Source organism: Canis lupus, chromosome 4, assembly GCF_011100685.1.
Source record: "Canis lupus familiaris isolate Mischka breed German Shepherd chromosome 4, alternate assembly UU_Cfam_GSD_1.0, whole genome shotgun sequence".
Classification (NCBI taxonomy): Eukaryota; Metazoa; Chordata; class Mammalia; order Carnivora; family Canidae; genus Canis; species Canis lupus.
This window is the reverse complement of record NC_049225.1, coordinates 36,959,111-36,984,923: the sequence shown is the minus strand read 5'-3', so window position 1 is coordinate 36,984,923 and position 25,813 is coordinate 36,959,111. Positions and strand designations below refer to the sequence as shown.

The following is a 25,813-nucleotide window of genomic DNA, read 5'->3' as shown; positions in this document are numbered from 1 at the left end:
AACGTTCAAGTCTTTGTATGGACACGTTTTCTTTTTACTTGTGTTAAATTAAGTATCTAAGGTTGGAATGGCAAGGTAGGTATATGTTTAACTTTTTAAGAAACATCCAAAGTGTTTATACCATTTTACATTCTCATTAGTAATGTTTGAGGGTTTCAGTTCTTCCACATCTTCATCAACACTTGATGTTGTCAATCTTTTAAATTTTAGCCATTTATACAGATGCATAGTGGTATCTCATTGTGGTTTTAATGTGCATTTCTTAATGACAGATGATATTGTGCATCCTTAAAAAAAAAGATTTTATTTATTTATTCATTGGATACAGAGAGGCAGAGACATAGGCAGAGGGAAGAGAAGCAGGCTCCATGCAGGGAGCCTGATGTGGGACTTGTCACGCCCTGAGCCAAAGGCAGAGACTCAACCACTGAGCCACCCAGGCATCCCAGATATTGTGCATCTTTTTTTTTTTTTTCCTGAACATTCTATTTTTTTAAAATTTTTTTTAAATTTTATTTTATTTATGATAGTCACACAGAGAGAGAGAGAGGCAGAGACACAGGCAGAGGGAGAAGCAGGCTCCATGCATCGGGAGCCTGACGTGGGATTCGATCCCGGGTCTCCAGGATTGCACCCTGGGCCAAAGGCAGGTGCTAAACCGCTGCGCCACCCGGGGGTCCCTGTGCATCTTTTTAATGTGCTTTTTTGCTGTCCTCTTTGATAAAATATCTGCTCACATCTTATTTTGTTTGCTTGTTTATTTTATTGAGTTTTAAGAGCTCATTATACATACCCTGGATACAAGTTCCTTATCAGATCCATACTTTAAAAATTATTCTGCCAATCTGTGGATTAGTTTTTATTTTCTTAATCGTGTCTTTTGAAGAGCACTTTTTAAAATTGTAATGAAGTTTAATTGTAATGAACGGTTCATCAGGGTTTTTTTTTTTTTTTTTTAAGAGCTTTTGTTTTGGTGTCATATTGGAGAAATCTTGTATAACCCAATGTCATAAAGCTTTTTTTTCTTTCTAATGAAAATTTTATTGTTTGTTTCACTCTTATGTCTAAGGTCTATTTTTGAATTAATTTTTATATATGATGTGAGATAAAGAGTTGTTATTTTTGAGGGTAGGAAATTTTACCCTAGTTTTTGTCAAGATGAATTGAGTAAGAAGGGAGTCTTTTCTTTTCTTTTTTAAAGATTAAATTTATTTATACATGAAAGAGGCAGAGACATGGGCAGAGGGAGAAGCAGGCCCTGTGCAGGGAGCCACATGCAGAACTCAATCCCGGGATTCCAGGATCATGCCCTGAGCCGAAGGCAGACACTCAACCACTGAGCCACCCAGGCGTCCCAAGGGAATAATTTCTTAATGTTTGCAGCTCACCCTATTTTCCTAATGTGGAGTGACCACACTATAATTTAGGTTATTCCAGTTTAATATTGGCATCAGATAGTAAGTAGTTTGCTTGTTTTCAAATGCATAATTAAAATTTTGTCCTAAAATCGTTATTAGCTGAGTGATCTTACTGTTTATAGGTTAAGTGGGTTATTTTAATGATTTCCTATTTTCAGCAAGTGTCAGGCAAGATTTATGTTCAGGTCTGTGTCTCAAGCCTGGGCTCTTTCTCATACATCATATTGCTCTCAGAGAGAGGTAGTTGTTTGTTGTTTTTTTCCCTATTCTTAAACTCTATATTACCAAAATCCTCAGACATTTAAAAAAAATAGAACAGTATAAAGAATTCTCATGTATTTATCATTTAGCCTTAGTAGTTACCAGTTTTCTGCCTCTGTTTACCTATATATTTCAAAAGTCCAACACAACTTAAAAAAATATATATTTAGGGATCCCTGGGTGGCGCAGCGGTTTGGCGCCTGCCTTTGGCCCGGGGCGCGATCCTGGAGACCCGGGATCGAATCCCACGTCGGGTTCCCGGTGCATGGAGCCTGCTTCTCCCTCTGCCTGTGTCTCTGCCTCTCTCTCTCTCTCTGTGACTATCATAAATAAATAAAAATTAAAAAAAAATATATATATATATTTAATGTGTAACAGAATTATACAGTAACTTCCATGTGTCACCTACTGCCCCTTCCCGTTATCAGATTTTTCCATTTGTCTCAAAGATGTCCTTTTCAGTATTTTAATCAAGATCCAAAAAAGTGTCTTTATTGTATTTTTTGATGTCTCTTAAATTTCTTTTAATCTGCAACAGTACACCCCCATCCTATTTTTTGTTTAGACAGTGGTCATTTGTCCTGCTAAATTTTCCATATTGCAGATTTGGTTGATTGCATCTTTGAGGTGTCCTTTTAAGTTGTTCCTCTATCTTTCATATTTCCTGGGAACTTGTAGCTAGATCTAGAGGCTGGATTAATATCAGGTCAAGTTTTCTTCCGGCAGGAATGTTTTATAGGTAATATGTACTTCCTGTTGTGTCATATCAGCAAAGCATGTATTGTCGAGACTTTCTCACTTAATAATGATACTAGGATTTTTCAGTAGGTTCATGTTGTTGGCCTAATTAGTCTGTTAGAAAGTTCTTTAGTGTGATTTATATTAAGAAATGCATGTTTTGGTCTTTAGCTTGTGACACAGAACTCCCAAAACCTTGGCCTCTACTAAGTGTGACAATGATTATAAAGATGTCCTTTGTGTATGTCCTATGTGTATTTTAGTATGTTAATAAAAGACACACCTAAGATGGGAGCTTGATTGCCAGGAGAACCAACCTTATGATTAGAGGGCTGGAGCTTTCAATCCTATGTCCCACTCCTCTCTAGGGGGGAGATGGGGCTGGAGATTGAATTAATTCCCAGTGGCCTGTCATTTAATCAGCCATGCTTATGCAATGAAGTCTCCATCAAAACCCAAAAGGATGGGTTTTGGAGAGCTTCTGGTTTGGTGAACATGTGGAGATTCAGAATGAAGTGATAACTCTTGGAGGGGGCATCAAAGCTTCACACCCTTTGCTCATACTTTGCCCTGTGCATCTCTTCCATCGAGCTATTCATGAGTTATAACCTTTCATGATAAACTGGGGATCCAGTAAGTAAAATGTTCTATGAGCCATTCTAGCAAATTAATCAACCCAAGAAAGTAGGGGTTGAGGGAACCTCTGATTTGTAGCCAGTGAGAAGTATAGATGACAATCTGGACTTGAGACTGGCTGGCATCTGAAGTTGGTGGCCAGGGGCAGTCTTAGAGAGTTGAGTCCTTAACCTGTGGGATATGACGTTACCTTCAGGTATATAGTTATTTATTTATTTGTTTGTTTGTTTAGGGATTTTATTTATTTATTCATGAGAGACACAGAGGCACAGACACAGGCAGAGGGAGAAGCAGGCTCCATGCAGGGAGCCTGACGTAGGTTTCGATCCCAGGTCTCCAGGATCTCGCCCTGTGCTGAAAACCACTGAGCCAGCCGGGCTGCCCCCAGATATATAGTTTTAGAATTGAGTTGAATTGTAAGACCCTCAGCTGGTGGAGAATTACTTGGTACGAAGCCCCCAAACCCCACAGCATATAGGAGTGTTGTGCAGAATTGTATGCTCACAAACTTTTCGTCTAATGGTTTTGCATTGGTTGAATTCTTGAATTTGCATTAATTTATTACCTTCTTTTTGTTTCCCAGGAATCCATACCTGTTTTGTTTGTAAGCAGAGTGGGGAAGATGTTAAAAGGTGCCTTTTGCCCTTGTGTGGAAAGTTTTATCATGAAGAGTGTGTCCAGAAGTATCCACCCACTGTCATGCAGAACAAGGGCTTCCGGTGCTCCCTCCACATCTGTATAACCTGCCATGCTGCTAATCCAGCCAGTGTTTCTGCATCTAAAGGTAGGGGTTTCTCACATGGACTGGCCTAATTGTAGAACCTTGGATTCATTGGCAGTGTGATTTCCAGATGCAATGTGGCATGTCTCTTCATGTCCTCTCTAGCTTTTGTCAGAGTATCAGCATTTTATGTGAGAGAAAAAAAAATGATGGACTAGTCCAGTAGTTCCCATGTTGTATTCCATGGAGTCCTATTGTTACATGGTGGTTTCAAATATTTGGATTTCATGTGATACTTAGTTTGAGAAAGTGTTCTGCTGTATGTGTTCCTTTCCCTTCTCCATTAGACCAGAGTGTATTCTTTACCTGTGGACCCCTTATATCCATGGTTGTCAGATGTGATATTACTCAGAGATGAATTTAGGGCAGAATTAACGTTTTTGTTTTGTGTTGATTTTTTTTTTTTAATTGGAAACTTGTATCCTGAAACCTTTTTTCTGCTTTATAGTTAGGTTGAGAACTAAGGTTTCCAAAACTGACTGTGGATATATAGATAAAGTGAAGTTTTCAAGTCTATTCTCATTGGGAAAATAATCACTTAATTCTGTTCAGTGATAATGGGATCTCTTACTAATTTTCCTAAACCCAGTACTGTATTTCTACTGTTAAATGCTTGTGTGCTCAAAGAGCCCCTACTTCTCCCATAGGGGATTGAGCAGGAAAAATTTGCCAGACTTTTCTTCTAATTAGACTGGCAGTAACCTTTTATATGATTTCCTGAGCCTATAGATTTCATCACTTACGGACAATAATTTTACTTGCTTGATGAAAATTACAGTTTAACCACCAGTTTATCTTCCTCTTTTCAGTTACTATTGTGGATTGCATTTAGCTGGTTTAATAATGGCTTTTAGTTGGTGATATATGTTAGAGGACATATTTTATCTTAAAGAGGGTAGAAAGATTCATTCACCTAAAAGTTCAGGCTTTAAGAATCACACAGTACCAGGCAATGAAAGCATGCATTAGTCTTTCTCCCAGCTGGCCTTTTATTCTTATTGTGCACATCTCCCCTATTTAGTTTGAGGCTAATCCCAGGTTTCCTAGGAGTCAGGGCAGTGGATTGAATAGGGCTTTCCTTGGTGAGGCAGGCTCACTTAACAGTTGTAGGATCTGACTCCTTGTGGCAACTTAATGCATAGCTCCCATGTGAACTTTTCATAGTGAATTGTGTGTTTTATGATCCCTGTCCTAGTAGTGCTGCTTTCTATTAGTGACATTTTCTTACTGACAGAGATTTCAGTAACTCATGTTGTTTTTTATATTCAATCTCTTTTTCTTTTGCTCTTCTGGTTTTTCTGTTTCTCATAATTTTAGGTCGCCTGATGCGCTGTGTCCGCTGCCCTGTGGCATACCATGCCAATGACTTTTGCCTGGCTGCCGGGTCCAAGATTCTTGCATCTAATAGTATCATCTGCCCTAATCACTTTACACCTAGGCGGGGCTGCCGAAACCATGAGCATGTTAATGTTAGCTGGTGTTTTGTATGCTCAGAAGGTAAGACATGACTGCTTAGTGTATGAATGGTCTAAAGAGAGATTAATACAATATTCTAATTGCAACAAAAATTATTTTCTTCACATTACCACTAGAGAAATATTGGGAAGTAATGTCCTGAATTAATGACAACATAGCAGAACATTTAAACTTGTTTTTTTCCCCAGTAGGGAAAGCTTTTATTTATTTATTTTTGAATAATGACCTTATTTTTCTTAAAATGAGAACAAATGAAGGGTACCTGGATTGCGCAGTTGGTTGAGCATCTGACTCTTAGTATGTATGTATGTATGTATGTATTTATAAATTTTGTTTCAAAGATTTTATTTTATTTTATTTTATTTATTCATGAGAGACACACACACAGAGAGAGGCAGAGATGCTACACAGGCAGAGGGAGAAGCAGGCTCCATGCAGGGAGTCCGATGTGGAACTTGATCTTGGGACTCCAGGATCACACCCTGGGCTGAAGACAGGTGCTAAACCGCTGAGCCACCCAGGGATCCCCTGACTCTTGGTTTTAGCTCAGGTCATGATCATAGGGTTGTGGCATTGAGCACAGTCTGCTTGAGCTGTTCTCTCCCTGTGCCCATTCTTCCTTCCCTGCTCCTGCATGCATGCCTATGCACGCTCTCTCTCTCGCTCAAATAAATAAATAGATGTTGAAAAAAATAAATGATAACAAATGAAAGAAGAAAAAGACAAAGGAAAGGAAATAAAATCACCCTTGGAAAATGGAATTTGATCAAACAGTACAAACATCTAGTTAGAAGATGGGTAGGTTTGGGGGACTTCATGTACAGCATGGTAACTATAGTTAACAATACTGTATTGTATATTTGCAAGCTGCTAAAGAGTAGATCTTAAAAATTCTCACTACCACCAGAAAGAAAAAAATTACAACCATGTGAGATGTTAGATGTGTTTCCTAACCTTATTTTGGCAGTCATTTCAGTGTGTACATATATCTAGTCATTCTGTTGTAATTTTAACCTTCTACAATGTTCTATGTCAGTTATATCTCAATAAAGCTGGGGAAAAAAGGAAAAGTAAATTGGAGGTAAATAATAATAGTAATAAATAAATAATCCCCCCCCCCAAAATAAATAAATAAATAAATAATCCCAAATTGTCCCACCTGCCATCAGAAAAGAACATTGCCTAATTTTAAGTGATACTACCTAAGACATTAGCACATGTACCCAGAAAGCAGGGGTAGATACCTACATAGAAACAATTCTACAAGATGAGATTATATCATACAGTTGGTTACTTTTTTGTTAAATCATTTATTTATGAATTTAAAGGGAAGAAAGAAAGGGAAAGTGAAGGAATTTATTATGAATGTCTGTCAAGTGTTTCTTCACCATATAGATATTAATTCTTAAAAATTCTTCTAAAGTGGAGGAAAAATAAATTTTTTATCTTTTTTTTCCTTCAACTTAAAACGTACTTCTCCTTTTGAATGGTCAGTGTTAGGCTTCTTATATACATTTCCTTTCCATTCTTGACAGCCTGATTTTTACTAGTGAATGATTAGTAACCATCACTAGTCTGTTTACTCTGGTGCTTTTGTAGTTCTGATTTCCTTATTTTAATTTTTCTCATCAGGGGGCTGAACCTCTAGGAAGCACCCCTTGGAAGTATAATTCCCTGCTTGAGGCTATTTGTCATTTGCCTCTATACTAGAAGCATATGTTGGGTTAGTACAAATGTTTAGGCTACAAGTTCTTTTTTCTTAGACTGTTGTGGACATTACTTCACTATTTTTTGTTTATTTATTTGAGGGTAGAGGGAGAGAGAGCATGTGTGTGAGCGGAGGAGAGCGGTCGAGGGAGAAGGAGAGAGAATCCTAAACTCCACATCTAGCTTGAGCCCAACACAGGGCTTGATCTCATGACCCTAAGATCATGAGTTCGGCTGAAATTGAGTCCTGCTTCACCGACTGAACCACCCAGGCGCCTCCTGGGGAAATACTTGAAAAGTCAAAATGTGTAATTGAATGACCATGCTTTTTGAGAAATTTAGATATGCTAAATAGTGCTAAAGCCAAAAAAGGCTTTTTGGCTGCTTTATGTGATTGAAAATGAATGGTACATGACAATTTAAGGAAAAGTTACACTTAACTGAATGGAGTTTGCACCAGGACATTGTTTGTATCCTCAAACTATGCTGTTAATATAAAAAATAAATAAAAAGAATGTTAAATGCAATAGTGTGAATAGAAAGGGAACTTTTGGTAGAGATGTTTAATTCACCAAGTGGACATTCTTTTTGTTCTATAATACCTACTCCTTATAACACTGTCTTGTGGTAAACACTGCTACCTATTTGTGGTATCACCCTTCTTTTGTTTAGAAGAAAGTTAAAGATAAGAGTTTGGTATTTAATAGCATTTAAATATAACTTTCTAGGGCAGCCCTAGTGGCGCAGTGGTTTAACGCCACCTGCGGCCCGGGGTGTGATCCTGGAGACCCGGGATCGAGTCCCATGTCAGGCTCCCAGCATGGAGCCTGCTTCTTCCTTTGCCCTTGTCTCTGCCCCCCGCACCCCCCCCCCTTCTATCATGAATGAATAAATAAATAAATATAAAAAAAAAACTATTATGCCAACCTTAGACTAAAAACAGGTTTCTGGGAAACTGAAGTGTAGCTCCAAAATTTTTTTCATTTCTTGGAGATGGGATGATAACACAGTTTCAGCATTAGACCATTTCTTTTTTTTTTTTTAAGGGAGAGTTTGGGGGGGGAGAGAGAAAACGTTATGAAGGTTCCATGCCCAGCGTAGAACCTGACCTGGGGCTCAATCTCACAACCCTGAGCCGAAATCCAGAGTCAGACACTTAACCGACTTAGACAACCAGGTACCCCAGCACTAGACCATTTCTAATTCTATAGTGGGATGAAATGAATGACATGGTTTAGAGTGAGGGTGCCCATGTTATAGCATTCCTGACATGGAGCATCCTAACTGAAAAGCTATCGAGTCCAATAATGGATACTCATAATGATAACTGAGTCCCCTAGAAAACTTAATAGCTGTAGCAGTGGCCCTCAAAGTGTGATCCATGATCCTTGTAAAGGGGCGAGGACCCAGAGACCCTTTTAGGGGCTTCCATGAAGTTGTAACTCTTTTCATAATAATAATAATATTTGCCTTTTATAGTTTGTTGACATTTGCACTGATCGTTCAAAACTAGCTGTGGGTAAAAACTCCTGGCACCTAATACATAACAAGGCAGTGGCTCTAAACCCTACTAGTAGAATCAGTGATTGTATTCTGTGTCACCACACACTTTTCAGTTTAAAAAAAAAAAAAGTTTCACATAAGAATGTCCTTGAATAAAATTTGATTTTATTAAATATCAGCTCTCAGGTGAACATTGTTTTAACAGAATAATGATAAAATAGAAAGTACACATGAAGTGATTCTGTTTCATACTGATGGTTATCTTAAGTTAAAGCACTCATGTAGTTGAGTGGCACCTGGGTGGCACTGTCAGTTGAGCGTCCGACTCTGAGTTTCAGCTCAGGTTGTGATCTCAGGGTTGTGAGATTGAGCCCTTGTGTCGGGCTCCCCACTTGATGGGGACTCTGCTTAGGATTTTCTCTCTCCCTCTCCCTTTGCCCCCACCTCAGGCTCTCAGCTCAGCAGAGCTTCTCCATCTTCCTCTGAGCCTCCCCCTCACTTGTGTGCACACACTCTCTCTCTCTCAAGTAGATAAATCATTAAAAAATAAAATATTTGCAAAAATGTACAACACTGAGCTAACAGTTTTTTATTTTGGAAGATATAGTTATTTTTTACAAAAATGTTATATAATAGATTTACAGTTATTTTTAAGTGAATTAATAAATATATATTTTTAAAAAGATTTTATTTATTTATTCATGAGAGAGAGAGAGAGGCAGAGAGAGAGAGAGAGAGGCAGAGACACAGGCAGAGGGAGAAGCAGGCTCTATGCAGGGAGCCCGATGTGGGACTTGATCCTGGGTCTCCAGGATCACGCCCCAGGCTGAAGGCGGCGCTAAACCACTGAACCACTGGGGCTGCCTGAATTAACAAATATTTTAAATTTTTCTTAGTTTTGGTTTCTCATTAATAAGTTCAATATTTTTAGCCTACATAAGCAACATTTCTTTGGGAATGTGCAGGATAAAATTGTCCTGAGTCCAGAAAGCCCGAGACCTGCTTTCCCACTAAGATTATCCTGCTATTAGACAACAGAGAAAGAGTAGGGCCTTAGGACATTTTTGCCCATGTATAAGAGAAAGCTAAAGGTGATCATCCAGAGTATTAGGATAATAATACGGTAAGTTGCTAAATTGAAAGGAAACAGTTCCTGGAATTCAGCAATATTTTTAAAATTTATTTTCTCTTGGGGCACTTGGGTGGCTCAATTGGTCAAGCTTCTGCCTTAGGCTCAGGTCATGATCTCAGGGTCCTGTAATTCAGCCCTGTGTCCGGCCTCCCTGCTAAGCAGGTAGTCTGCTACTCCCCCTCCCTTTGCCCTTTGCTCCACTCATGCTCTCTCTCTAAAATAAATAAAATGTTTAAAAAGAATTTATTTTCCTTTACCTCTCCCACAAAATGTCACTTTTTCCTCTTTTGGTTTCTTTTGATGGTTCATGTAGTTTTCCCTCTTCTGTCTTACTTGTCTTTCTCCTATACTTTCTCCTTTACTGCCACCAGATAAAGTCTCCTGCCTATTTCCCATCCATTTACCCACATTAATCATGTTGTTTTCTTTTCTCATATTTCAGCTCATAATCACATTATGTCCTTCCCTACAAAACTGTTTGCCACTATTTCCCCTCAGCTCTGTCCTTAGCCTTTCTTCGAGTATTCTTATGTGCAGATGTCTTTTTTTTTTTTTTTTTTTTTTTTTAAGATTTTATTTATTTGTTCATGAGAGATATGGAGAGAGAGGCAGAGGCTCCATGGGGAGCCTGGTGTGGGACTTGATCCCAGGATCCTGGAATCATGGCCTGAGCCAAAGGCAAACGCTCAACTGAGCCACCAAGGTGCTGTCCCTATGTGCAGATTTCTTTTTATTCTATATAACCTCCTTTTAAGGTCTAGTGCAAAGGGCTTATTGTAAATGAAATATTTCTATTCTGTTACGAAAGCCTGCTTATTAGTAAAAGGAAGATTTTTCTACCAAGTTCATGTGATTGGCAAATCACACAGTTAATGAGATTGTGACTCAGCAGATAACTAAGCATAAATAGGAATGTTCTAGAAGGTATGTCATTGAGGCAGGTAAGTTATGTGACTCTGCATCACTTTTAATGTCCCATGCTAAGATTGTTTGACTTATCCTACAGAATACACAAGAATAGCTAAATAGGAGTTTCAGAGTATAGAATACAGGCTATATGTATTGAGTAAGCAGGTTCTTCAAACTTTTTTTTTTAAAGATTTTATTTATTTATTCATGAGAGACACACAGAGAGAGAGGCAGAGACAGGCAAAGGGAGAAGCAGGCTCCCTACAGGGAGCCTGACTTTGGACTCTATCCTGGATTCCCAAGGTCACGCCCTGGGCTGAAGGCAGCGCTAAACCACTGAGCCACCTAGGCTGCCCCAAACTTTTTTTTTTTTTTTTTTAAGATTTTATTTATTTGAGAGAGGGAGAGAACATGAGTGGACGGGCGAGGGTCAGAGAGAGATCGAGAAGCAAACTCCCTACTTAGCAAGGAGCAGGAGACTCAAAGTTCGATCCCAGGTCCCTAGGATCATGATCCTAGATGAAGGTAGACGCTCAACCACCTGAGCCACCCAGGCACTCTTCAAACTTGTTTTGCAGCAACAGACTTTTTCCAAGTGAAGTATCCCTGAATTCAGCGTCAGTATCCAACAGATAAAAGGAGAGCTTCTCTAATTGAAAAGCAGTTGGGTCTTAAGTACACAGTTCTGGGGCAGCCCCGGTGGTGCAGCGGTTTAGTGCAGCCTGCAGCCCAGGGCGTGATCCTGGAGACCCGGGATTGAGTCCCACGTCGGGCTCCCTGCATGGAGCCTGCTTCTCCTCTGCCTGTGTCTCTGCCCCTCTCTCTCTCGCTCTGTGTCTCACATGAATAAATAAAATAAAATCTTTAAAAAAAAAAAAAAGTACACAGTTCTGACTTCAAGAAAATAAACCCCTCAAAGCTTGTTTTAAGAGCCTGCTGCAAATGATTGAGAAAAGGAAAAAGTCAGGATGAGTAGAAATTGTATAAAGATGGTGTCACAAAGTTCAGATTTTTGTGGGATATTACGAGTCAAAAAGGGCACAGTGAAATCCAGATGGATGTGGACATATACTTTGCTAAGGTCATTTTTTTTTAAATTTTTATTTATTTATGATAGTCACAGAGAGAGAGAGAGAGGCAGAGACATAGGCAGAAGGAGAAGCAGGCTCCATGCACCAGGAGCCCGACGTGGGATTCGATCCCGGGTCTCCAGGATCGCGCCCTGCACCAAAGTCAGGCGCTAAACAGCTGCGCCACCCAGGGATCCCTACTTTGCTAAGGTCTTATCCCCCAGTAACTCTTCAGGATAAGACTTGGAATTACATGCTTGAGTCTAGCATGTTTGAAGCATGTTCATTTCTTACATAAGATAATAGTCTGCAACCATGAGGATTTCAGCTTCAGATATATAAATTGAGTCACTTTGAAAATCTTTAGGAAGTGAAAATTCTTTTTTTTTTTTTTTAGGAAGTGAAAATTCATTGTCATTGCAATATATGTAATTATCTTGGTGTCTGAAAACCTCAATGGAGAGGGGAGAACATTTATTTAACTGAAGTTTAGGCAACAAATCACATTAGTACCTGTGAATTTTGTCACCAGTGAAAATCACAGATGTTTCAGTTGTAAATACTTTAAAACATTTTGAGGGCAGCGTGGTAGCTCAGCGGTTTAGCACTGCCTGCTGCCCGGGGTGTTGATCCTGGAGACCCGGGATCGAGTCCCATGTCAGGCTCCCTGCATGGAGTCTGCTTCTCTCTCTGCCTGTGTTTCTGCCTCTCTCTCTCTCTCTCTCTCTCTCTCTCTCTCTCTGTGTGTGTGTGTCTCATGAATAAGTAAATAAAATCTTTAAAAAAAAAAATAAAACATTTTGAGATCATTGTTTCTGCTAGATCTTGTTATTTTTGTAATACAAAGAAACATACAACTCTAATCTCTTGTTCTATTCTTTTGTTAATTATATGTTAATATAACAGCATCCTTTTAATCTGGATTTATAAATGTTACGCTGATACTTAAGTATAAGTGTCAGATATTATTCAGGCCATTTAATCACTTGTTTAGTCTTCAAATGTGGTTATATTTACTGTTTGTTGTGGAAAATTTAGCCTTTTTTTTTTTTTTTAAGTGAAGAGAAAGAAAGGTGTATATGCACATACTTGACTTTATTAAGAGGTTGACTTCTGATCTCACTGCCCTAACCTAATTTTGCCAATAAGATCTCATATTTATTTGCTGTAAATCTAACAAACCCTCAAGTTATGGTTCACAGGATCATTGGAAAGAGAATAGTGCTCTTACAGAAAAGTATTTCTGAATTAATTAAGTTACCACACCCTTGGCTGGGACATAAATAATTGGTTAGGAGCAAAAGCTGTTTCAGCTGGGTCATTATTTGTAGCCTTGTGATTCTGAGTTCCAGATTCTTTGATTCCCACAGGAGGCAGCCTTCTATGCTGTGATTCCTGCCCTGCAGCTTTTCATCGTGAATGCCTGAACATTGATATCCCTGAAGGAAACTGGTATTGCAATGATTGTAAGGCAGGCAAAAAGCCGCATTACAGGGAAATTGTTTGGGTAAAAGTTGGGCGATACAGGTGAGTGAGCATGAGGGAGATTGGCACTGATTTCTTTTACCATCTCATCCTCTGTTTCTTATGATCTCAGATACAGTGCTTAACTTTTTTCTATTTTTTTGTTAATAGTTTATCCAGTTAAACAAGGTCCACCATTATCCAGTTAAGCAAGGTCCTCCATTAATTTTTCACTGTAAAAGAAAAAAACTCAGTTTTATGTTTTGTGATTAGAGGAATAATATATATTCTCTGTAGAAAATTCATGAATGAAAACAAACCCATAACAAGGAAGATAGGTTGCTAAATTTTGGCTTATGTATTTGGAGACACACAATGTCACACACCCTCCAAATAATTGGCCTTGGAGTTTATACTCAGTTTTGTGTCTTTTCCTTTTTGAAATTATTTTTATTGACTATGGAACATATAAAAGATTATCATAAGATGCATGATTTAAAAGAATCAAAAAGGACCATCTATGTATGTACTTCTCATTTAAAGAACTAGCCTGTTGCTGGTACTTTTCAGGCTCCCTCCCTGACCCTCACTGAGTCCATTCTCTTCTCACCCCTAGAGATAACCATTATACTACATTTTGTGTTTTTTAATCCTTTGCCTTGCTGTAATGGTTTACCACATGTATAATATTTTGTTCTGTGTGTTTTAGACCTCTTCATAAAGAAATTGTTGCTATATTTTCTTGCATTTTGCTTTTTTCATTTACTGTTATGCTGCTGAAATTTATAGTAGTGCAGTGCTCTAGTTCATACTTTGCTGTTTTACATTTCTTTATATAGTCTTACAATATAGTGTGATTCGTGTATCCTTTCTTCTCTTTGAATTATAAGCATTTTGTCAATGTTCCTTAGTATTCATGCACAGTTTTTCTAGGAATAGGGGTTTCCATCTTAAATAGCTAATGCCAAATTGTCTTCCTACAGTGGATATGTAAAGCATTAATTTACATGCTTTTTATCTTATTTTGGGAGGAATTTGTAGTTGTCATTTTTCTATACCCCTCACGATTATTCAAAGTTTTCCTTTTTAAAGGCCAAAATGTATTTCAGTGTATCATATACCATAGTTATTTTATCATTCCCTAAGTGTTGAACATTTAGATTATTTCCAGGTTTTCATTCTTAAAGATAATACTTCAGTGAACATGATAGTCTAAGCTTTGTTGATATCTTCTATGAGATAATTGTTATTTATTGTTAAATTATAATTTCCTTTTATAGATTCCTTAAAGTAGAATAACTGAGTCTAAAAAGTGTATATGTGAGCACATCTGTGAGAGTGGGCATTTTCAGATTTTCAGCACATACTACTTATTTGTTCTCTAGTTATATTGTAAAAATGCACTAGTTTGGACTTTGATGTAGATAGACGTTGCTATTCCTTATTCCCGTCCTAAAAGATAGGTCATTTTCCTGGTGTTTTGCATTCTTCTAAAGTCTCCTTGTTTTCACCTTTTCCAGGTGGTGGCCAGCTGAGATCTGCCATCCTCGAGCTGTACCTTCCAATATTGATAAGATGAGACATGATGTGGGCGAGTTCCCTGTGCTTTTCTTTGGATCTAATGACTATCTGTGGACGCATCAGGCCCGAGTCTTTCCCTATATGGAGGGGGATGTGAGCAGCAAGGATAAGATGGGCAAAGGAGTAGATGGGACATATAAAAAAGGTAACTTTATCCTTTTTGTTTCTCAAGCCAACACAGACCTTTGTTGCCCTAGTACCTATTCTGTTATGTATTAGAATTCACATATATTCCATTAGCAGCTGTGTTCCACTCTCTGGGGCAGCTATAGGATTTTACAGGAAAGTTCATCCACATAATTCATTATTTTTGAGCCTAACCTTTATGGAACTGGATTTCCTTGGGAAGTTTTTGTTTTATCAGTTCTGTTTTCTCATCATCTCGTTAAGCACTGCAGCTTTGGAACTATTTTATAGCTTAAACCCTCTGGTTTACTAGACAAGAGTCAGAATCTTTGGTAGAATTGTGTTTGTTCCAGGGAAGTTATAGAGAAGTTATAGAGCAAAATTAAATAGTGAAAGTCAAAGCATAAATGTTCTGAATCAAAAGATTTTTTTTTTTAAGCACGCCTAGCAGTGAAGGGGACATTTGGGGTAGGAGATGAGTCAACTATGAGCCTTAGTTTTCTCTTACTATATAATTAGTAAAGGTTGCTCTGAGAATTCAGTGAGATAATAAAAACAAAAATCATCAGAGCACATAGTTGGTATCCCATAGTGATAATTATCTTCCTTTAGCTGTACTTTAAAAGATAGCATAGGTATTTCTTGTTAATTTGAATATATTTGGACATTGAAGAATAGAAGGTTTTGTATGGTGAGGTGAAGATTCTAAGTATGTGAAACTTTCTCATAAGGTAAAGATTCTAAGAAAGGTCTAAGCAGGTGAAAGTTCCTGGATGGGGAATGAGAATGATGACTACAGGGAACAAGTTTCAGAAAGGTTCCATTTGCCTCATGTCATTTCAGTGGGTCCTCACTTACTTGTTGACCATGGGGTTTCTGTGTAGGTATGGGCGATTAGTATTAACACTATAGGAGCTTGGCTTATAGTTTTATAGTCTTGGATGGTCAGGGAACAGTTGACCAACATCTTTTCCTATGTAGAGGTGGCCATCACAGAGGCTCAAGGGAGAAGAAGTTGTAGGGAATACCACAGATCTTCTGCTGAAGTTCTGGGATTCTGCTCTTTCTGTGCCTCAACTCTGGGCTAGTTGCATGCCTCTGCCTTCAAGGAATGCATGGATGGGGGAATCGGACACAGACACAAGCAGTTCAAAATGCTATTCATTGAGTGTTGTGGCAGAACTGTGCATGCTATGGGAGCAGACCAAGAAGAAGCATAACTGTGCTGGGAATCAAAGTTTGGAAGTCACGGATGTTTTTTTTTTCCAAGTAACTTTGAAGAGTGAACCATAACAATAATAGTTATTTGTTGTTTGTCAGTCCCTGTTCAGTTTGTCTTCTGCTTTAAGTCCTTATGGCAACTATATAAGTTAGGTGTGCTTGTCCTTATCTTACAAATGAGGAAATTGAGGCACATAAAAGTTAAATTACTTGTCCAAGATGCCAGTGCCAGTAAGTGAAAGAGGAAGGTTTCAAACTCTAGTAGTCTGGCTCTAGAATCTAAACTCTCACCCCTGCACTGACGGTGAAGAAGTTAACAAATGAAAATGTTGCTGACAAGAAGACAGCACATGTGAAAGCATACATTAAATCCAACATGTTGAGTGAGTGACCTCTAGCTATGTGGTATAGTTTAAGATGGGTTTGGGGGAACACAGGGCTATTAGCCAGAAAAGGTGGTAGGTAACTTAAATGATCAGGGCAGAGTTTCTAGAAATCTTTGAATAGAGTTTTGGGACCGTAGAAGGTGAGAGGCTGCAGCCAGGGCTGTCTGTGAGATAGCTGTTTTTGAGAGTTCCAGGCAGTCACAGTGAAGTATTCCTGGGGTAGAGAGGATGATGGGTATTTGAATAGACGTTATAGACTAGGCAGGACATGCTGAATAATAGAATGAAGAAAGAAGCGGTTATTGAAGAAAACTTAAGGACTCCAGGCAACATAAACTCTGCTAGATAGTTAACATGGAAATTGAGGAAAAAGGATGTTTTCTTTAAAGAATTGACAGAATATGAGGAAAGCTACAGAGAAGAAAGAGTGAAAAGAACTGGAGTTCTTTTCAGAGTTTTTAATCTGAGTTATAAAGAATAAATTTTTAAAAAGGAATGAAGTAAAATTTTGTTTTAAGTGGAAAAGAATGAGAATCTTAAGATTTTGTTGGAATTCTAAAATGTTACAAGTAATAAAAAACAAAAAAATAAAATGGTACCATTTTTAAGCATAAAACTGTACGGGACTTGAATACAAATCAGCTATGAAGATCTGTGTATTATTACAGCTAATAGTTGATATTAACAGATTGAATCTTAGGAGAGGAATAGGATGGATAGAGAATTAGGCAAGAAGAAGAAAACTTCAACTTTGAATTTTTTCCAGAGGAATGCAGCAAGTTACTTGGTACCTAGGAGACAGAATGTTTCTGGAGGCAGGAGGTTCAGAACTGAGGAAAGAATTAGGCTTAATTAAGGACAGTGACTTTGCTGAGCAAATGTAGTCTTGTTAGCAGGTGTTATTTGTCGGCTTTTTCAAATGATTTAGCTGGATTTGTTTTTGTTTTAAATTTTCCTCTGAAGGTGGTATGTAGTGCTAAATTATGTTTTGTCTTAATGCTATATCTAAATACCCTGGGGATTATAAATTAACTTGAAAATAGCAGTCCTATGTTCTTCTTAGTTTTCCATATAGTGCCGGCTGGTTTTTAAAAAGATTTTATTTTTTTGAGAGAAAGTGCGCACTAGCGAGGGGGAGGAGCAGAGGGACAGGGTGAAGCCGACTCCTCGCTGAGCAGGGAGCCTGACGCCGGGCTTGATCTTAGGACTCCGAGATCATGACCAGAGCCAAAGGCAGATGTTTAACTGACTGAGCCACCCAGATGCCCCAGTACTGGCTGATTTTTGTCTAAAATATGGAACTTCTCCAACTTCAAAGGGAAAAAAAGACAACTCCACACAAGATTAAGTGACTTGTGCTGTGTGTTTTCTTAGCTCTTCAGGAAGCTGCAGCAAGGTTTGAGGAGTTAAAGGCCCAAAAAGAGCTAAGACAGCTGCAGGAAGACCGAAAGAATGACAAGAAACCTCCGCCTTACAAACATATAAAGGTGAGAAAAGATCACAGGAGACTGTCTCTCCAGGAGAGACTGTGTTATAGAGTGCTGTCTTCCTGCTCTGTTCATGAAAAGGTTTGGAAGCACAAGCACAGTTGCTGTTAGATAGAGGTATGAACTTGAAAGATGAGTAAAGGTTCCAAAGCACTTTCCTAGCCCATTGTCTGCACTTTACATAAAGTCAATTGTGTGTTGATAACTTCTTCTGTTGCCTTGGAAAGTCTTCTTATAGAAATGGGCTGGATTAGATTCTGTGCGCAGGCAACATCTTGCAGTTTGAAGGAGATTCAAGAACCGTGATAAAAAATGATAAATAGCTCTGAGATAATGTGAATAATATACATGGTAAGTCTTCATGGTAATGGCTGATACTAAAGATACTTTAGGTAACCAGTATGATTAGGTTTCCCAAGGTCAGGAGAATTCCTGGTAGGTGTACTTAAGCCCTAATGTGTCTAATAAAAGAGTCATCACCATTTATCATCTGGGTCCAATGGACCCTTTGGTTTTTTTGTTTTGTTTTGTTTTGTTTTTGTTTTTTTAATGTTTTAAGTCATTTTTATAAATAATTTACAGATGTAAAAATACGGAAATAATGAACAAATTTATTAGACATTTTAGTAAGTACTTACTAAAACCTCTTTAAAAACCTTTTTATGAAGTTGTAATGTTCAGACATCAGAAAACATGAAAGAATACTATTGGATCTCTTAGCAAAATGAGACTGCCTGTGTTCTTATATAATATTTGTAATGATGTCATTCCTGAATAAGAATACCGTATTTCTTCTTCTAACAGAAAGTCATTATTTGTGTACCCATTGATACTGAGTTTCTGAAATCTTAGAACCTGAGTTTTCACATAGAGATCAATTTCACCACCACCTTTAGAATCTAATGTGGTCAAACACATCCCAAGTAGTCCATGGGACATACTTAAACTAAAAAACTTTTTTTAAAAAATCTGAAATTCGGATTTAGTCAGGTGTTCTGAAGTTTTATTTGCTCAACAGAACGACCCTACTAAAAGCAGACTACAACCGTACAAAAGCACACTACAAAATTTTTTTTACTTTCTGGAAAGATGATTTAATACTTTGGGCAGTGCAATATGGAAACTAAAGTGTGACTGTTTCACTGTTGCATGCATTAGCTTTTGTTATTGCATCATTTTTCTGTTCTCTTGTTAGCTTAGTCTTTTTTGGCATAGGTAGGAATCACTGAGTAAATAGGAGTAACCACGAAACAGTAAAATGTTATGAGATAAAAGAAATTAATAACACTAAACTTCCATAATATAGTTTAGATTTTTCAAAGGGTTTAATGGATGTACATGGTAGTTGCAGAATAGAATGAGAGGGTTTTTAATTTTTTTCCTTTTTTTAAAAAAAAGTAAGTTTTCTTTTTGATCTTTAGAAGACCTCTAAGAAAGAGCATGGAGTCCTCAAAAAGGAGAAAGTAATCTCGTTCTCACAGTCAGAGATGTCAGATAACAGCAAGGGAGGCATTTCAGAGTAGCACGTCAAGCATAGTGAGCTCTTAAGAAAGCAGCTTCTTGGGAGGGAGTGATCTAAAACACAGAATTTAGAAGCCAGCTTTTTTGCTCCATAACCCTTCCCCACCTTTTTCAAAACAAATACATTTCGAAGAAAAAATTTTAGAAGGATTGGCAAACTCTACAGTCCATGGGCCAGATCTGGCTTACTATGGTTGGGGGGATAAAAGAATGAAAATAATATTTCCAGGGACATGAAGATTATATGAAATCCAAATATCAGTGTCCATAAATGAAGTTTTATTGACACTTATCTATGATTATTTAGAAATTGGCTTTTGAAAAAAAAAAAAAAAGAAATTGTCTTTTGCTTCTTTTATGCTACATGCACCAGAAATCTATAGCCTGCAGTGCCCAAACTATTTCCTGTCTGACCTTTTACAAGAAAAGTTTGTCAATCCCTGATGTAGAGTGAGCATTTAACTGTACTTACTTACCTATCTGTATTGTTCTTAACTGTGTGTTTTTTTTTTTTTTTTTTGCTTATATTTTATGTTAGCCAAGAAACTTAACTTGGAATTACTAACAAGTTAGATCAGATTAATATCTGAATTTGAAAAATGAAACATACCTTTATAGAGAGAAAAGAAGTAGGATGAAACTTTTGTGGGAGGGAGGGCAAGTCAGGATGCTTTGTTGTTTTGTTTTTTGTTTTGTTTTGTTTTTAAAGATTTTATTCTTGAGAGAGGCAGAGGAAGAAGCAGGCTCCATGTAGGGAGCCTGACCTGGGACTCAATCCTGGGTCTCCAGGATCAGGCCCTGGACTGAAGGTGGCGCTAAACCGCTGAGCCACCCGGGCTGCCCAAACAAGGTCAGCGAGCCAGCCAGGAGATACTTTGAAACAGGGATGTATGTTTTATTAATGCCTTATGTGTAGACCTGCAGTCTGAGATGATTGAGTCAGTCTTTACCGTCTGTCCCCTTTGCTTTCCTCAGGATTGTGACTTCCTTTTGCATGTGCTAATAAAAGTATTCCTCCATTAATAAGATGTTTACAGGGCACCTGGGTGGCTCAGTTGGTTAAGCGTCTGCCTTCAGCTCAGGTCATGATCCCAAGGTCCTGCGATTGAGTTCCTGTCGGGCTCCCTGCTCACGGGATGGGAGTCTGCTTCTCCCTCATCCTCTACCTACCTCCCCCCTGCTTTTGCACGCTCTATCTCCCAAATAAATAAATAAAATCTTTAAAAAAAAAAGTTTATAAGGTTGTTTTTTTAAAAAACTTATTTATTGGGGATCCCTGGGTGGCTCAGTGGTTTAGCGCCTGCTTTTGGCCCAGGGTGCGATCCTGGAGTCCCAGGATCAAGTCCCGCGTTGGGCTCCTGGCATGGAGCCTGCTTCTCCCTCCTCCTGTGTCTCTGCCTCTCTCTCTCTCTCTCTCTCTCTCTCTATGTCTATCATAAATAATAAATAAATATTAAAAAAAAACTTATTTATTGAGGGAAAGAAAGAGCACCAGCAGGGGCAAGGGCAGAAGCAGTCTCCCCGTGAGCAGGGAGCCCAGTGGGGCGCTCGTTCCAGGACTCATATCATGAACTGAGCCAAAGGCAGACCCATAACCAATTGAGCCACCCAGGAGCCCTGAGAAATACACAGTTTTTGCCAGGATTTTGAAGTATCTGGGAAGAGATATGGCAGAGTTACATCCTTGTGTAAGGTGATATCAAGAACTGGTTTAAGGATACAATATATTTCTCTAAACAGATTGGAAATTTTATAATACTGTTAAAGAAGAGGAACACCTGGGTGGCTCAGTCAGTTGGGCATCTATCTGCCTTTGCCTCGGGTCATGATTCTGGGGTCCTGGGATTAGGCCCCACATCAGGCTCCTTGCTCAGTGGGGAGCCTGCATCTCCCTCTGCGTCTCTGCCTGCTGCTCACCCTACTTGTGCACTCTCTCTTTCTCAAATAAATAAATAAAATCTTAATATATATTGTTAAGATGCAAAAACTAAAATGTTGGAAATGAAACCTTTTGGGAATTTAGAGGATGGAAATTACTTTTGTTAATAGTGATATAATTTTATTTTCTTATTTATTATTATTATTTTTATAGCCCAATGCTGGACATGACTCACAACCCTGAGATCAAGAGTCAGATGCTTAACTGACTGAGCTACCCAGGCACTCATAGTGATTTTAGATGGAAAGGATGTGATATCTAGAATATTTGATGTGACATAATTAAATGAACATTAAAAGAATGAAAACTTAATTTAAAAATATGCTGTATTTAAGAGACTAGTAGACTCTGTACTAGATAGACTCTTTTCATATATTTCTTATCCTCACAATAATCTTGCAAGTGAAGCGACTTATCAAAATCACAGAACTCCTGAAAAGCCAATTTTTATGTATGAGATGGGTTTTTGAAGACTCAACAGTTTGACTATTCCCAATGAAATAATTCCAGGTAGGGGAGACTCATTCTTATAGTGCACAAATCCATCTGTGTTATGGAATGTCTATTTTTTCCCTCTACATTGTTGCTAGCATTTGAAAAGTGCTCAGGGCTTCGGTGTTAGAGCAGCTTTTTGACCTCTCTTTTTATCACACCAGATTTTCACTATAGTTTTCAGTACTAGCACCACTACTAACTAAATGCATGAGTGACATTGCTATAGTCTATTAAAAAGATTTCAAACTGGGCAGCCCCAGTGGTGCAGCGGTTTAGCGCCGCCTGCAGCCCAGGGTGTGATCCTAGAGACCCGGGATCGAGTCCCACGTCAGGCTCCCTGCATGGAGCCTGCTTCTCCCTCTGCTTATGTCTCTGCCCCTCTCTCTCTCTTTCTGTGTCTCTCATGAATAAATAAAATCTTAAAAAAAATTTTTTTAAAAAGATTTCAAACTATGATAATAAATATTAAAAATATTTCTTCACATACACAAACCCCAGTTTCCCAAAGACATTTTCATGCCTACCATTTACCGCTTAAGAATTCTTTTTTTTAGGGCAGCCCGGGAGCTCAGTGGTTTAGCGTCACCTTCAGCCCAGGGCATGATCCTGGATACCCAGGATCGAGTCCCACGTCTGGCTCCCTGCATGGAACCTGCTTCTCCCTCTGCCTGTGTCTCTGCCTCTTTCTGTGTCTCTCATGAAATTTATTAAATAAGTAAAATCTTTTTAAAAAAATTTTATTTTTTAAGGGACACCTGGGTGGCTCAGTGGTTGAGCATCTGCCTTAAGCTCAGGGCATGATCCTGGGGTCCTGGGATTGAGTCCCACATTGGGCGCCCCACAGGGAGCCTGCTTCTCCCTCTATGTCTCTGCCTCTCTCTGTGTGTCTCTCATGAATAAATAAATAAAATACTTTTAAAAACCTTTTTTTTTTTTTTAACGTAGTGGCATAAGTGGTGCCACCATGTGGTAATAGCAGAAACTCAGTTTATACTTCGCTTGGCCTATCAGCCTTGAAATTAAGTTTTTTCATAAAGTGATTTAAAAAAATTTTTGTGGTAGCCATAACTTGTATATTAAAGTAAGGCTTTATTGTCAGACTGCCCTGATCTTTATTTCCTCTAATTTTTTTTATTGTGTGGTAAAATATAGATAATGTAAAATAAATAAATAAAAATAGATAATGTAAAATTTATTAGCTTAATCACTTTCAAAGATACAGTTCAGTGATATTAAATGCATTTATGTTTGCAGCTGTTACCACCATCCATTTGTAGAATTTTTTCATCTGGTAAAACTGAAACTCTGTACCCTTTAAATATTAACTTCCCATTCTCCCCTTCTCTCATTCCTTGGCAACCACCATTCTACTTATTCCTCTATGATCTTCACTACCTTATATAAGTGAAATCATGTAGTATTTGTATTTTTGTTACTGGCTTGTTACATGTAACATAATGTCCTCCAGCTTCATCCATGTTGTAACATGTGTCAGAATTTGCCTTTCTGGGACGCCTAGGTGGCTCAGCAGTTGAGCACCTGCCTTTGACCCAGGATGTGATCCTGGAGACCTTGGATCATGTCCCACATCAGGCTCCCTGCATGGACCCTGCTTCTCCCTCTGCTTGTGTCTCTGCCTCTCTCTCTCTCTGTGAGTCTCTCATGAATAAATAAATAAAATCTTTAAAAAAAAAAAAAAAAAGAATTTGCTTTTCTTTTGAGCTGAATATTTCATTATTTTTACCACATTTTAGCTGTTGTGAATATTGCTGCTAAGTTCAAAATCTTGTCAAATGTGGCTACAACTTCAAAAAAGTCTTATCTCTTCTAGATCCTGAATTGTCTTGTATTGCCTTGCCTGATATACTCTAGTATGTGTTTCTTCTCCAGGTGAACCGTCCTATTGGCAGGGTACAGATCTTCACTGCAGACTTGTCTGAAATTCCCCGTTGCAACTGTAAAGCTACTGATGATAATCCTTGTGGGATAGACTCTGAGTGCATCAATCGCATGCTACTATATGAGTGCCACCCCACAGTATGTCCTGCTGGAGGACGCTGCCAAAACCAGTGTTTCACTAAGCGCCAGTATCCAGAGGTTGAAATTTTCCGCACGTTACAGAGGGGTTGGGGTCTTCGGACTAAAACAGATATTAAAAAGGTGAAGAAATTTTTTCATAATTTCTGATTTTTTTCTTTTTTGCATTTGTTTAATATGAGTAATTAATTATTCTTGATTAATATGAGAAAATGATCATTAGAGGGAAGATAACATAGTATAAGAATTAACCTTACTGTTGGGTCTTGCTGTATCCTAGAGTTTAGAGGCTTGAGAATAGTCTCCTTTACCTCTAAAGTCCTTAGTATTGATCATGTTCACTGTATATGAGGATAAAAAAATGAAGGGAATTCATAGAGATACTGTGGCCTTATTTATTTACTCTTTTGTGACAATCCTGGAATTTGTAGTTAAGATAAAGGGGATAATGAATATGTGATGACAGAGATGTTAATCACCTAAAAAATAAAATCTGTTTTTACTACGGGAAAATCGGGATCCCTGGGTGGCGCAGCGGTTTGGCGCCTGCCTTTGGCCCAGGGCGCGATCCTGGAGACCCGGGATCGAATCCCACGTCAGGCTCCTGGTGCATGGAGCCTGCTTCTCCCTCTGCCTGTGTCTCTGCCTCTCTCTCTCTCTCTCTATGTGACTATCATAAATAAATAAAAATTAAAAAAAAAAATTTACTACGGGAAAATGTGTTTTGGTTCATGGAAAATAAAGAAGGATTAGGCCTTCTCTAATAAAAGTGCAGTAACATCTTCAATTTCAAACTTAGAAGGAACTGCAAGTATATAGTCTTTGTGTAGAATAAATCTTATTTGACATCTTAATAAAATAAGCCTTATTCTAGTTATGCTTTCTGAAGAATTCTACTGAAATTGGTTTCTAGTAAAGGAAGTATATATCGGTTGGTCTGTTATTTGCTAAGTAGCTATTATATATCTCCTGTGTGCCAGGCATTGTGCTGTAAACACAGTGAGAGACATAGCCCATCCTTTCATAAAGTTCACATTCTAGCGGGGAGAGACACAGATCAAGTAGTTCCCCAATATAGAAGCACAAAGGGTTCTGGAGGCATGTGATAAACCAGGTAAGTGGCCTGAAATTAACTTTAAGAATATTTTAGGTTGAGAATTTAAAGGTAAGTAGTGATTGGCTTAGTCTAGTTGACTCCTAAAGCATTGTAGGCAAAGTGGACAGCATCGATGAAAGCCAGTATGATTGTAGTGCAGCAAGTCAGGAGGGGACAGTATTGTAAAATGTGGAAGGGCAGCAGGCCAGGGCATGGTCCACGGAAAAAAACATAGTTTATGGAAACTGACTTTCATGTTTTTGGGCATTTAAAGAGATCAACCATCTGTATCACCATTATAATGGAGCCCTAGCTTACTTACTTCATGTTGGTTGATCTTGAGTGTCCAGAGTATCCTGGTCTTTCTCATGGTGACAGTGATATGAGTGGGAGGTGTTTTTCATTGTCAAATAGTTGAAGCATATTTGTGTTTCTTGAATGAACCTTTGTTAAATTGACTAGGTACATGTATGTGAACTACTTTGGAGATTCTGTTATTTTCATGAATTAAAAAAAAAAAAAAACAGTTTGGGAACACAGTTGTGCTTTTTGCCATTAAGAACTATTTCTTATTCTAGGGTGAATTTGTGAATGAGTATGTGGGTGAGCTAATAGATGAAGAAGAGTGCAGAGCTCGAATCCGTTATGCCCAGGAACATGATATCACTAATTTCTATATGCTTACCCTAGACAAAGTAAGTATTATTTCCATTGTTATAAGATTGTGAAATTGAGCCATTAGTGTGTGTAGGCATATAATTCACTGCCCAAAACAGTATTCCCTTACATTCATTCATAGGGTTAGTTAGCTTGGTCAGAGTTCTAGCAT

The 25,813-nt window shown here is 38.3% G+C and overlaps 1 protein-coding gene across 8 annotated transcripts in view; it reads left to right on the top strand.

Moving 5' to 3' along the window:
* Window positions 1-25,813, top strand: part of NSD1 (nuclear receptor binding SET domain protein 1) — a 154,499-nt gene that overhangs the window by 114,926 nt on the left and 13,760 nt on the right. For all 8 annotated transcript variants that reach the window (XM_038534647.1, XM_038534650.1, XM_038534653.1 and 5 more), the window contains 7 exons: window positions 3,637-3,837; window positions 5,152-5,331; window positions 13,002-13,158; window positions 14,616-14,821; window positions 17,784-17,896; window positions 23,742-24,011; window positions 25,563-25,679. In XM_038534647.1, coding sequence (XP_038390575.1) covers window positions 3,637-3,837; window positions 5,152-5,331; window positions 13,002-13,158; window positions 14,616-14,821; window positions 17,784-17,896; window positions 23,742-24,011; window positions 25,563-25,679 — 1,244 coding nt within the window. The remainder of the gene's footprint in view (window positions 1-3,636; window positions 3,838-5,151; window positions 5,332-13,001; window positions 13,159-14,615; window positions 14,822-17,783; window positions 17,897-23,741; window positions 24,012-25,562; window positions 25,680-25,813) is intronic.